The sequence below is a fragment of the Paralichthys olivaceus genome, chromosome 21, assembly GCF_024713975.1.
Source record: "Paralichthys olivaceus isolate ysfri-2021 chromosome 21, ASM2471397v2, whole genome shotgun sequence".
Classification (NCBI taxonomy): domain Eukaryota; kingdom Metazoa; phylum Chordata; class Actinopteri; order Pleuronectiformes; family Paralichthyidae; genus Paralichthys; species Paralichthys olivaceus.
This window is the reverse complement of record NC_091113.1, coordinates 566,629-580,038: the sequence shown is the minus strand read 5'-3', so window position 1 is coordinate 580,038 and position 13,410 is coordinate 566,629. Positions and strand designations below refer to the sequence as shown.

The 13,410-nt window shown below is 44.3% G+C and overlaps 1 protein-coding gene across 2 annotated transcripts in view; it reads left to right on the top strand.

Moving 5' to 3' along the window:
• grid1b (glutamate receptor, ionotropic, delta 1b) overlaps positions 1-13,410 on the top strand; it is a 246,133-nt gene that overhangs the window by 204,724 nt on the left and 27,999 nt on the right. For both annotated transcript variants that reach the window (XM_069517723.1, XM_069517724.1), the window contains exons 5-7: positions 5,593-5,646; positions 7,780-7,953; positions 10,411-10,572. In XM_069517723.1, coding sequence (XP_069373824.1) covers positions 5,593-5,646; positions 7,780-7,953; positions 10,411-10,572 — 390 coding nt within the window. The remainder of the gene's footprint in view (positions 1-5,592; positions 5,647-7,779; positions 7,954-10,410; positions 10,573-13,410) is intronic.

Genomic DNA, 13,410 nt, shown 5'->3' with positions numbered 1-13,410 from the left:
GCCTCAGAGGACGTTTAAATCACAGTGAACTGAACCACATTAAATTTAACTTTTAAAAAAGTGTCGTCAGTGTCACATACATACATATATATATATATATATATATATACATATATATATATATATATATATATACATATATATATATATATATATATAGAAGAAGAATCTGTTTTTACATCAGAGAAAAGTTTCACTCTTTGAAAGTGTCTCCAGGTTCATTGTCTCACGGACGAGGAGCTGGGACGACGACGTGTGTGATGACGCAAACTAGAATTTCAACAATCAAACGATCTTCTCACAGCTGATTAAATGTTGACTGAACACACACACACACACACACACACACACACACACACTGTCCAGGTGTCATTATCATGCAGCGAGACACCTCCTGCTCTTTAAAATGGGACACTTCAGTCCCTCTTCAATCTCCATCTCCCTCCATCTGTCACTCGCTCGCCCCATCTCTCTTTGTGAGCAGTTTTAAAAGGATGGAGGGACGAGTGACAGCCGTGGACAATGAAGGGAGAGAGAGAGAGACGGAGAGAGAGACAGAGAGAGAGACAGAGAGAGAGACAGAGAGGAGGTGAGGCAGGGTTCCTCCGTCAGAAAGTTGCAGTGATGAGAAACATTTCTCCTCTGAAGAATTCCACAGACACTAAAAATAAAATCTATAATCATCGTCCTACTGTCGTCTTACGTGTCGTGGATTCAGGCTTCGAGGTGACGTGTCTCTTTGGCCTCGTCGTCATAGCGACTGACAGGATCAGGCTAATTACAAGGAACAAGCTGAGAACGCCAGCGTCTCTGCAGCCGCCATGTTAACCACTGACATCACTCCTGTTGCTGAAGTCATGAGGCTGAAAACCCTGTAGACGGAGGACGATCATGTGACACTTCTGTTCCAAAGGAAAGTGATGCAGAGTGAAACTGGTTCTGAAGATAAAACTTCCATATGCAGAGTGAAACTGGTTCTAAGATAAAACTTCCATATGCAGAGTGAAACTGGTTCTAAGATAAAACTTCTATATGCAGAGTGAAACTGGTTCTGAAGATAAAACTTCCATCTCTTGGTTCCGTGTGGAAACGAATTTATTTGAGCTGAATATTTATCAGAATTACTTCAAACACAAGCGGAGACATCGTCCATCTTTATTTCATAGACTAAATAAAGTTGGACACGTGAAGTGTCCCCCTGGTGTCTGGCTGCAGTACAGGTCATAAACCCCTCCTCCTCCATGTTAGTGGATGGGGCATTGGATGGGAAGATGGTGTTTATTTACAGTCTGTGCTTCACACAACGCCGCCTGGAGACACTCAAGGCAACTACACCTGGAGACACACGCTGCCCCGATGACATAATTACAGAAGAGACGTAAAATACTGTTACTATGGTTACCTCACACGACAACACAGAAGAACACAACTTTTATATTTAGTAACAACATCACTTGATTTGAATCCTTTTTAACGGAACTCTAAAAAAAGACAAAACATCTGAAACAACAACTCAGAAGACGACAGAGAAGTTTGAGGCAGATGTGTGTGTGTGTGTGTGTGTGTGTGTGTGTGTGTGTGTGTGTGTGTCTCTCTGTGTGTGATTACCACTCAGGCTTGGAGCTGCCAGCCTCTTGTCGCCTGCGTCCTCTATAATTAACCCTCCTCCTCTCGAAGGTCAGGACGTCCGTGGTTATAAAGAACCACGAGGCCTCTTCCTCGTGTTCGGGACACTGAAGGTTTTCAAACGTCTGATCTGTGAGAAAAAATATTCTTCAGCCACGACACAAGCTTCTAAAGTCAAAATGATTTATCTGAAGTCTTGATGAGAAACCCACAGTTTGAATGAGAGAGGAAAGTTCAACGAGACCGAACAGACGTCAAACATCCTTCTGATGAGAAAACCGATAAAAGTGAGATTTCCTCATCGGCTCAATTCTGGTATTTTTAAAACCTGAGCTCTCTGTCGATGTGTTTAAATAATGATTCAACACAAACTTTCAGTCCAGTTGATGGTCTCCACCAGCAGCTGCCACACAGCAGCAGTGGATATAATCTATATATAATCTATATAATTATAAAGATAATATTTTATTCACCAATAAAAGGCTCAAATTCTCTCCTCATTTTCTCCTAACGACCAAAAACGAAACTGTGAAACCACCAAATAAAGAAAACGTGCAGCTTCAGGACTTTGTTTTCCAGCTGTCCTGCTGAACATCAGCGGTTTTCATTGTGTGATTCTTCTCCTGAGATCAGACGAGCTGCTACAGGCTGATCCTCTCAGTCGATATCAAGCTGTCAAAGTGTGTGAGGAGAAAAACAATCTCTCACCTGCTACACTCGGAACATTGCATCTCACACCAGCTCATTTTCTTCCTGCAGATTTCAGATGTTTTCTGTTTCTGTTGTTGACGTTTCCCTGGTTGTGGAGTTTCTTCATCGCTCGCTCCAGAACAACGTGAAGTCCGTCCAATCACGCGTCGAGAAGATGGACCTTCATGATGATGGGCTTTTATTTTAAAACTAATTCCACCTCCGTCCAGACGAGTGCATCAGAAATAATCCACGCTAACACGCCACGTAACCGTCATGACGCTGGTCAAGTGTGTAAACAGGAAGTAGATTTCTTCTTCTTCTTCTTCTACCGTAAAGTTCGTTGGCTTCAAAGCTGAAACTACAAAGCTCCTTTCTCTCCTCACATGGATTTTTCCACCTTTTGAAAAAGATCAAACTGAAGCGAGTGAATGATCAGTCAAGTGTCAGAGGAGGATTCCCTAACACACTCACACACACACACACACACACACACACACTCACACACACACACACACACACACACACACTCACACACACACACACACACACACACACCCACACACACACACACACACACACTCACACACACACACACACACACACACACACACACTGAATATTCGTCTCTTCTGATGCAGAAACATTTATCTGGACTCAAAGATGAAGTGATTGGTGGTTAAAGGTCAAAGGTCAGTGTGGTGATGTGTGATGTCAGCAGACGTCTCAGTGAGTTCAAACTTCAGGATCTTCAGGATCTTTGATTCAGTGATTTGACTCCAGGAGACGCCACCTTTACTTCATCAACACATCTTTTCTTTCGGATCTCGTGACGAGCTCTGCAGCTCTCAGTTTGATTTCTCCGTTTTTCTCTCAGTTGTTTTTCTTCCTGTGACAAAGCCGCAGAGGACGAGCGCTCTGAGTGTCTTCACGTGTCCTGACAGGGTCCACTCGACCTCCAGTCTTTCTCAGAGTCTCAGTGAAGGAGGTCGTGTTGCTGCTAAAAGCAGCGCTCCCCGAAGGACTGTGTGTGTGTGTGTGTGTGTGTGTGTGTGTGTGTGTCTTCCAGGCTTTTTCATAACAAGTTAAAACAGGAAGCAGCTGTGTTTGTGTTTCTGTGTCATCTAGATCAGTTTTACAATAATTATTGTTTGCACGTCTGAGCAGAAAATACTAAATGAAATAAACGAATGATATGTGCAGGTACACGTTGATGTGAGACTCTTCGTCCGTTCACCTCGTGGAGCTCATAACCGTCACACTCGCTGTTCAGTCTCATTCACAGGTCGGACACCTGATGTCCAATGTCTTCTCTGAGGCGTGTCCCCTGACAGCTGCTGTATGAACACATGTCACAGAGCGAATCATCAAAACATAAAATCTGAACCTGAACAGTCAAATCAAGTCGAAATAAAAGTTATAGATATTCTGCGTGAACGTCTGCGTGTGGAACTAAAGTGAGGGATGTGAAGGTGTGTTGATGATGGAGGAGACGCCTCAGGGTTTTCATTTCTTTACGTTTGTTAAAACAGTTTTCTGATGAGTTATCGATGTGACGACAGGAAACTGAAGCTGTGACAGATTCTCTCTGTTCAACCAATCAGCTGCTTCCGGGTGAAAGAGTCCGTTTTTATTTTACTGCCACAAACGTTCAAGTGACGTCATATTATTATATTTAAATTCAAGTTCAACAGATTCTGTGTTTATCCAAATAAAAGACGATGAACAGATGCAACATGGGCTAAAAAATCATCTCCATCGCCCCCCGGTGTCTGGCTGCAGTATAGCTCATAAACCTCCTCCTCCTTGTTAGCAGATGGGACATGGACCAAACTAAAAGATCTAAGACGACGTTAAATAAATGTTTGTAAAGATGTTTCTGATCAGTTTGGTTTGAATCAGTTATTTGATGATAAAGAAACAAGACGTGATGATTGACAGCTGAGACTGACTCATGATTGACAGACGTCTGACATCTGCTCATCTTTATTCCTCCAGACAGGAAGTGATCTAAACTCTGACTCTCGCTCTGTCTTGAATCAGAGGAAACAGAAAAAAGGCTAACTGTGGGAAGTGTCGCGGACGCCGTCGCCTCGCTGCTCCTCGGGCCGGTTGATCTCCTCTGCTCTTACTCGCACCGAGCTTCTCACACATTTGTGCAGCTGTCAGTCATCTGACTCAGACGCCGTCGCCGCCGTCGTCCTCCCGTCCGTCACCCGCGGCTGACTGCTGCAGCACGAAGGGTCGCAGCCGAGCGGTGACCTCGTCAGATGACACGATGAGAGGGGGCGAGAGCGAGGGGGCGAGAGAGCGAGGGGGCGAGAGAGCGAGGGGGCGAGAGCGAGGGGGCGAGAGAACTGCAGCTCGCTGCCAATAATCACACAGTTCATCATCACTCTGGTGGATTCATGGTCGTCAGAGGATCAACTGCATTTGGATTTTTCCATCTTGTCGCCTCCTCTTCTCAGTTTGGTTTCACCTCGAGGGATTGTTAGTGTGTGTGTCTGTGTGAGTGTGTGTGTGTGTGTGTGTGTAGATGATGCTGTCACTGATAAGGTCAACCTATACTAAAGGCCACAGCCCTGCTCTCATAGCACACTTCACATGACATCTCCTACCTGGAGATATTACACCCGTCAACATAACCTTTACACACACACACACACACACACACACACACTGTTGTAAACATTTCATCTAACAGCTGACGTCTGTTCGTTGAGGAAACGAAGGGTTAATTCTCAGCTTCTCCAGGTTTTAGTTTGATTGAATCCATTTAATTCTGGTCTTGTTTCTTCTGAAACTGGAAATTAAAAGACGAGAACGTGACTCGGTTCAGTTTGACCCACAGAACTTCCATCGTCTGCTCGGTGCAGTGACATCAGACGTGTGTCGGATTATCACACAGCGGCAGACGAGCCGACGAGCTGCAGGCGCAAACTCCTCGCTCAGCTTTCTCTGAAAAACCCATCCCAGTGATCTAGTGTGTGTGTGCGTGTGTGTCTCTCTTTCAACACAGATCTGTGGTTGAGGCCTCAGGATTTTATGTGCATCAAACTGAGACGCTGTGTATGTTCTCATTATTAACCCTCTCTCTCTCCCTCCCTCTCTCTCTCTCCCTCTCCCTCTCTCTCTCTCTCTCTCTCTCTCTCTCTCCCTCTCTCTCTCTCTCTCTCTCTCTCTCTCTCTCTCTCTCTCTCTCTCTCTCTCTCCCTCTCTCCCTCTCTCTCTCTCTCTCTCTCTCTCTCTCTCCCTCTCTCTCTCTCTCTCTCTCAGGCGGTGGAAACAAACCTGGCGTCCAAAGACAGCCACTGGGTGTTTGTGAACGAGGTAAAACACCAACACGTTCATTTGTTCTCTTCATTCTACGTATGAAAAGAGAAACGAAGGTTTTCTCAGAAACCGAAGTTTCCTCTGCTGCTTCCTGTGAAACTCTGAGGGTCAGACAGCTCGTCAACCCCCCCTCCCCCACCCGTCTGCTCCTCGCCGTCGTGTGTCACTGAGCTCCGACAGGTAACAGGTCGTTTCTACCTGGATGGCGGTGCAGTGAGATGTCAGGCGTCTTGTCATCAGGTCAGAGACGACGAGCTGGTTTCCATTTCCTGCTCTTTTCTTTCACCCGTCTGCTGTCAGTCCTTCGTCATCCCTCCATCACAGATCTGTGGGCGGAGAATCACCAGGTCCTGCTCACATTACAACTAAAGTAGAAATCTATTCATAATAATAATAAAATGCAGATTTAGATGCTTCATGGCTTCTTTTAAATGTTTGAGTCACTTTGAACTTTGACCTCAGAGACTCGACACCAGGACGTCAGTGAACTTCAGTGTCCACGCTTCAGTGTCGACGCCCACTCAGCACCTTTCTGCAGGTGGATGAAAAGGAGAAGGTCGAACCTGTCGACCGTTAAACATCGTGTATTAGTTCACTCGGTCCGGCTCCATCAGGTGTTCGAATGAATGTCAGAAGTTTAGAGGCTGATCTTAGTTTCCTGGTCGTGTTGTTTTGTGCGAGGCTCAGACAGCTGCTCAGTCACGAGTGTGTCGGTGGCGGTGCGGAGTCAGACGTGCTGTCAACTGGAGAACGGTGTCCTTTTCACCCTCTGTCTGCTGGAAACACAAACAGCCACAACCTGACAACGCCTCTGACGCCAATTAAAGAGAGAGAGACTTTCACACAGGGCGGAGGAGAGAGGGAGGAACAAACAGAGGTGTGGAGAGTCCCAGTAATGAGAGGGAGAGGTGAAGAGGAGGAGGACAGTAATTAAACAGTGAAGCCTGGTGGTTAAACAGCGTCTGTGAAGCAGCAGCTGTTAGGTTGGATCTGAGAAACTCACTGAAGCTGCTTGAAAGACACGTTTAAATTAAACATCAAGTCGTCAACACTTTTCTTAATTTGCTCTTGAAAACATCCTGAACGCAGCTTGAAGTCGAGTCATGATGAGAAACAGTTTGTTTAATGGATTCAAAACTCATGACGTCGGCCCTCGTCACCAAAACATCCGGAACCTCCTCGTCTTTCCAAGTGGACGTCTTCGTCTTCTACGTGTCCGGCTCCTCTTCTTCATCCTGAGACGTTTGTGTTCTTCAGTCTCACGTCCGTCACGTGTTAGAAACCTCAGAGACACAGCTTCAGATGTTTGACTCTGAGGCTGCGGGAAAAGTTTCAGAAAATGACCAGAGACACTGACTCTGACATTTGTTCTCACATCCAGAACCTGCAGGACATGTGAGGAACATGTGAGGGACATGTGAGGAACATGTGAGGAACATGTGAGGAACATGTGAGGAACATGTGAAGGACACGTCTGTGGTTTAGTTCATGCTATGAAAACAGCTTCAATGTAATTGTGTGGTTAAAGACGTGTCCACACCAGAGACGTGTTCATCACATGTGTCTCTGTTGTACCTCCTGCTGAAGAGCTCATTCCCTGAGTCGTCCAGCAGGAGGCAGACGTTGTAGAAGAGATGAGAAACGATCTCTAACTGTAAAAAACACATTAAAATGCAAATCAGCTGCTTCGTGAAAAACTCCAGGTGAGGTCACAGCGACTCCAGATGTGACCGTTAAAGCTTCCATCTGTATCGACAGCTGAGTCCATCAGAGGTTTCTGTGTGTGAGCTCCTCCTCCAGACTAAAGGCTAATGACTCGTTAGATGAAGGTAATGAGGGAGAAGCTCCTCCTGCAGGAGATCAGCAGGTAAAAGTCTGTTTGAATAATAATCAGATGATAACTGAACTCAGTTAAAACTGTGAGTTCATCTCTTTCAATCAAATAAAGACAGATTCAATCAGGACGTGTCTGTTTTTATAATTAATAATGTTGTAATTACTGTTATTAGTCTGTAACCATGTCTACTTCTACTAAAGTTTCAATTTAAGTTTACACTAAAGTTCATCTCAGCTCCTCTGAGGAAACATCTGAGTCACGTCCATAACTTTTCCTTTTCTGTTCTCCTGCAGGAAATCAGCGACACAGAGATCCTGGAGCTTACCCACAGTGCACTGGGCCGTATGACGGTGATTCGGCAGATCTTCCCGCTGTGGAAGGACGGCAGCAGCCGCTGCATGAGGCAGAACCATCGGATATCGTCGCTGCTGTGCAACCCGCAGGAAGGATACCTGCAGAACCTGGAGGTAACGCTCGATGTTTGCTGATGAGACGTCGCTGAGGTTCAGCTCCTGAAGAGGGCTGAAAGATTTCTTTTATTCTGAAAGAGATCACTTCCTGGGAACATGAGGGAACTCAGATTTCTTTTCACACGTTAAATTTAATGTCTCTGAAACGTCCTCACTTTGACAAGTCTGGATCTTCTTCTCTTTGAAAAGTTCTTGAGTGAAGATGAAAACTTTTAATAAATCGTTACCTCCAGTTCAGAACTCGTTTTCTCAAACTACTAATTATATTGCTCAATATTTCACTTTGTTCAGAATCATCTTCGTCCTTCAGCTAATAAATCGTCTCAGGCGACAGAGAGGAGTTAATGTGTTGAACAGAAAAACCTGAAGATTCATTCAGAGCGGTTTATTCAGTAAAAGGGACAAAGTATTGATCCGAAAAGAAAATTCAAGTCTCAGAAAATAAAACTTTTACATAATATCATTTATATTGTATATATATACATTTATATTCATATAATAATAGAAGCAATAAGTAAGAGCCAACAGAAACCACGTTAGTGACTCAGGGACGAGCAACGACCAAATGTCCCCCCCATGTTTACAGTGACGAGCAGTGCAGTGTGGTCAGAAGGTGGCGGTATAGGCTACACATCAGTATGTGGCTGCAATAAACAGTAGAAGAAGAAGAGGTTATGAAGAGGAAACAGTTGAAGCGGGGCCTTCCTCCTCCTCATCCTCTGTGGCGTGCTGTGGTCATGGACAGCGACAGCCATTTAAATAAACTTCCTGTTCAGTGACGGTCTCAAGTCAAACACAAGAGAAACATCCAGACTGGGAAACAACCGGCTGGAGCCTTGAGCTGCTCCAGGGTCAGATTCTCTTCCTCCCACACGAACACCTCACTCTGTCAGAGTTTAAAGATCAGCTGACAGTCACTGATCCCAGAGCTGTGAGCCACCATACTGTCAAACAACCACCAGGAGGCAGATGGTCAAAGAGTCTCATCGTCGTGAATTAGATTCAATTAAAAAAACGAATGTTTTAAAACCAAAAATCTCAGTATCCATCCATAGACGGTAAATAACGATGGACGACACCGTCTTTGCCCCCTGGTGGCTGGCTGTAGTATAGATCATAAACCCTCCTCCTCCATGTTAGCAGATGGGACATGGACCCAACTAAAACTCAAAGTAGACGTTAAGCAATGTTTAGTGTTTCTGATCAGTTTGGTTTGAATCAGTTATTCGATGATATATATATATATATATATAAAGACGTCATGATTGACAGCTGACCTCGACCACAGCTGCTGCTCAGACTCCCAACGTGTCAGAGTTTGCATCCCAGATTTTTTGGCTTATTTTCCGTCGAGAGTAATTGGAGACACGTCGTTTGTCTTTATTGTCGTCACCAAGAAGGTTTTGTTCCCGTCTGTTCATTTGTTTTAAATTGAATTCACACCGTCTGATTCAGTCTGAATCTCTTTCTTTAAGAAGTTCAGAAGATGAGTTTCACTGGGAGATGGTTCCAGTCCATGGTTGATACTCAAGCATCTTGAAATAATAAACAGTTTGTAGATCAGTTTTAGATCAGTGACGACATCAACAACGTGACCTCAACGCGACCTTTACTTCTTCTTCTGGTGTCAGAATGAATGTTGTGTTTGTTGTGGTGGAAAGTCACGAAGCTTCTTCTCCTGCAGACTGACTGACTCCATTTATCAACACACACACACACACACACACACTCACACACACACTCACACACACACACACTCACACACTCACACACACACACACACAGAGTGACGTGTGGTTGACATTTAAAAACAGCAAACAGAACAATTACTGTAATTCATGCTGACAAATGTGTTTGTTCTTGTTTTGACGTTGGTGAAGACGAGTGTGTGTTGGACGTGTGTGTTCAGATCTGTGTGAAGCTACGAGGTCTCGCACTCGTCTTCTTCTTCCCTCTTTTCCTCCCTCGTTCCATCACTGCAGCTCCTTCATTCTCGTCTTCTCTCTCTTTTACTCTTTAGCTGCAGCTCTTTTTCCTTGAATCGTTTCTTCTCTTCTTTTTCTCTCCTTGTGTCTCGTGATGATTGAAACTGCTCTCGTTCATTTTCTGGTCGCAAACTGAAACGACACTTGTTCTTTTTGTTTTTCTTTTCTGTTTCTTTTCTCATCTCCTCTCTTTCTACCTGATTTTACAAATATTCCTCTTTTATTTATCCGTCTGCTCTCCGTCCCTTTCTTATTCCTTCCCTCCTTCCTTCCATCCTCAATTCGTCCGCTCATATTCTAGCTTCATTTTGTGGAGATCCTCCATCTTGACAGATTTGTTTATTTTCACACACGTTCTTTATCCGTCTGAAGTCGTACAGACGTCTTCGATTTTCTGTCTGAAGCAGGTGAATCTTTGAGTTTTACCACAAAGTTTCTGACGTCTCCTCTGTCCTCGTCCTCTGTCCAGGTGTCCAACCTCTACCTGTACGACAGCGTGCTGATGCTGGCCAACGCCTTCTACAGGAAGCTGGAGGACAGGAAGTGGCACAGTATGGCGAGTCTCAACTGCATCAGGAAGTCCACCAAGCCCTGGAACGGAGGCTGGTCCATGCTGGAGACCATCCAGAAGGTACCGACCCAAACCAACGCGTTTACAGAACGAGAGCAAACCTCGACCAGTGTTTCCATGGAAACCTCAAGTCATACGTTGTCAATCTCAGTGGGCGGAGTTATAATGTTTTCCACATGTCCATCTTAACACTGTGAACGATTTTACTTGATTTCTTCAAATTTGGTACAAAAATGAACTGATTAGAATTTGGCGTTGAAAGGTGAAAGGTCAAAGTCACGGTGCCGTCATGAAACCCTGCTTTGTCTTTTGTACACTTTACTTTCGAGAGCGAATCCTTCAAGTTTGACACTTGGACTCAAACATTACCTCAATTCTGGAAGATCCGACTGAACCTCGACTGAGACACACGGCTGCAGAGCAGTCGTTTTTATTTCTGATTCGTTTCACAGTCAAAGACACGTTCTGTGAAATGATGCACGGTTCACTCATCCTGTAACTCAGGACTGAACTGTGAATGATTCTGGTTTTCAAGGATGATTATCAGTTTGAAAGTGAGAACCATGATCCGTTCTGTTGCTTTTAAACAGCTCACACACGACTTGTTCTTCGGTTTATTGGCCGGTGGCAACAAACATCAGGGCGCATTATCGCCCATCTACTGTGTCTTCCTCTTCTTCTTCTTCTTCAGAATCACCTCCTGAGGTCGTTAGGGCTGAATCAAATAAACCCCTGAAGAGAACGAAGTGTAAAAGAAATCAAGAAAGAAAAACTAAATCAAACATGAGAAGCAGCGGGTGAAACATAAACAGTGAAATCCATTCATCTGCGATGCAGCATCGAATCACCTGAAGACTCCTTCTTTCAGTCTAATTGGTGAAACTGATGAGTCCCTCCGAGCTTGTTTTTTCCTTCGTAAATTAAAAATCATGAGTTTGTTTTTGGTCAGAAGCACGGAGCTCGTTAGTGATCGATCTTTCTCTGTGTCCTGTTTAATATGCTCATGATATGTAAACACTGTGCATCACAAGCCCTGAAATCATTCATAATGCAAACCTTTAACACAACTGCAGCTTCTTCACTGACGCTTCAGTACGTTCTGTCAGTGACGTTAATGATTATGAAACTTTCCATTGTGGATGAGAGGCTACTAAAAATACTGCATATAGAAGACATCCTCCTGTGTGTGTGTGTGCATGTGTGTGTCTGTGTGTGTGTGTATAAGACATGTCATCACATTAATTCACTATGTTAAAAACTCAAGACGCCATGAGCTAATGTTTTACAGTTCAGATTGTGAACAGTTCAGGAACACGTTGGTCGACACTAACTGAACGTTGAGTTTCTGCAAATCATCATAAACACAATCAATCGTCTGAGTTTAATTCATTTCAGCAGTAAAGTAAAGTCACACTTCCGTCTTGTACAGTTTAAAATAACGATTCAGTTGAGACGTTTGCTTCTGATCGGCTGAAAGTTCAGTCAGTCATCTGATCTCAGGTCAGCAGCTCCACAACCGTGTGGACACGTCTGTCACTTCGTGTTGTTGCGGCTCCAGACTTTGTTTTGCTTCCATCTCTTTTTCACTAAAATAACACGGAGCTGTGAGAGATGTTCTGTCGTTCCAGCAGATCAACACAGTGAACTCACGTCTCGACTGTTGACTGGAAGCATCAGTGACGGTGTAACATTATGACACGTTGTTCTGCTGCAGGTGACAGTGACTGCGACCTTTGCAGGTGACGCAGAAACATTTCGTTTGTTGGCCTGTGTGACGGCTGTCGTCAGTCTTGCTTTACATCAAACGTGAACATGATGAAAGTCATGAAATGACATTTCGTCCGTGGCCTTTCGCTGCAGCGGCGAGGATATTCTAAGATCTCTCTGAACATTGTTCGCTCTGAAATATTCTGCAGACACTGGAATCAACAAGGGAGCCAGAGAGCAGAAATCACTGATCATGAATTGATGAGGTTGATCATTATTTAACAAACTACTGATTTAATGTTAAATTATTCTTGTTATGTTCTGGACTGATGGTTTCCATGGTGATTTATGTGCGTTAAGGGCTCTTCATGACATTTTAGCATCAATATAAATAACACAACCTGATCCTAAAGACCACTTTACTCAGATCTTCAGCTGACGGCAGAGGTTCGGCACTGTTATGGTGTGGGTGTGGTATGGGTGTGGTATGGGTGTGGTATGGGTGTGGTATGGGTGTGGTATGGGTGTGGTATGGGAACAACATAGGTACACCCCTCTAGAACGTCAGGGCGTTACTGCGACACAGACTGAAGTATTCCTGCTACACGTCTCTCAGCGGTCGGTGCAGAGGACTCGCTTTACTTCTTTATAAATTATAGTCACTGTTGTTAAAAGTTTCCGAGCTCTAACTCGAGCTGCTCACTCACCTGCAGAAAGTCAACACAGGACCAACCAGTGTTCTGACAGTTTGATAAAGTTTTATTCTCTCGATGCTTTGGGGCGTCGGCAGCCTCGTCATCAGGGTGAAACTTTACCACGTCTTTATCTCTCTTTTTGTTCATCCCTCTCTCATTTACCACTTCTCTCGGTGCTGTCCTCTACCTCTCCGTTTGATTCCTTCCATCCTTACTCTTTTTTTAATGTCTCCTCAATGCCCTTCTCTCTCTCTCTCTCCCCCCCTCTCTCTTACTGTCTCCCTGCCTCTCTCTGTCACTTCATTATATTTTATGTGGTTGAATATTACACTTAACAATATTGGCGCGGCCTCTCTTACAATGGTGGAAAGATAAAAACACATTATAATAAAGTAGAAAGTTGGCTCCTTGCTTTTCACTGGTGTGTGTGTGTGCAGCTTCATTACCTAGATATGCTATGTGTTTATAAATACTGTAATAAATCTTCAGGATGAAT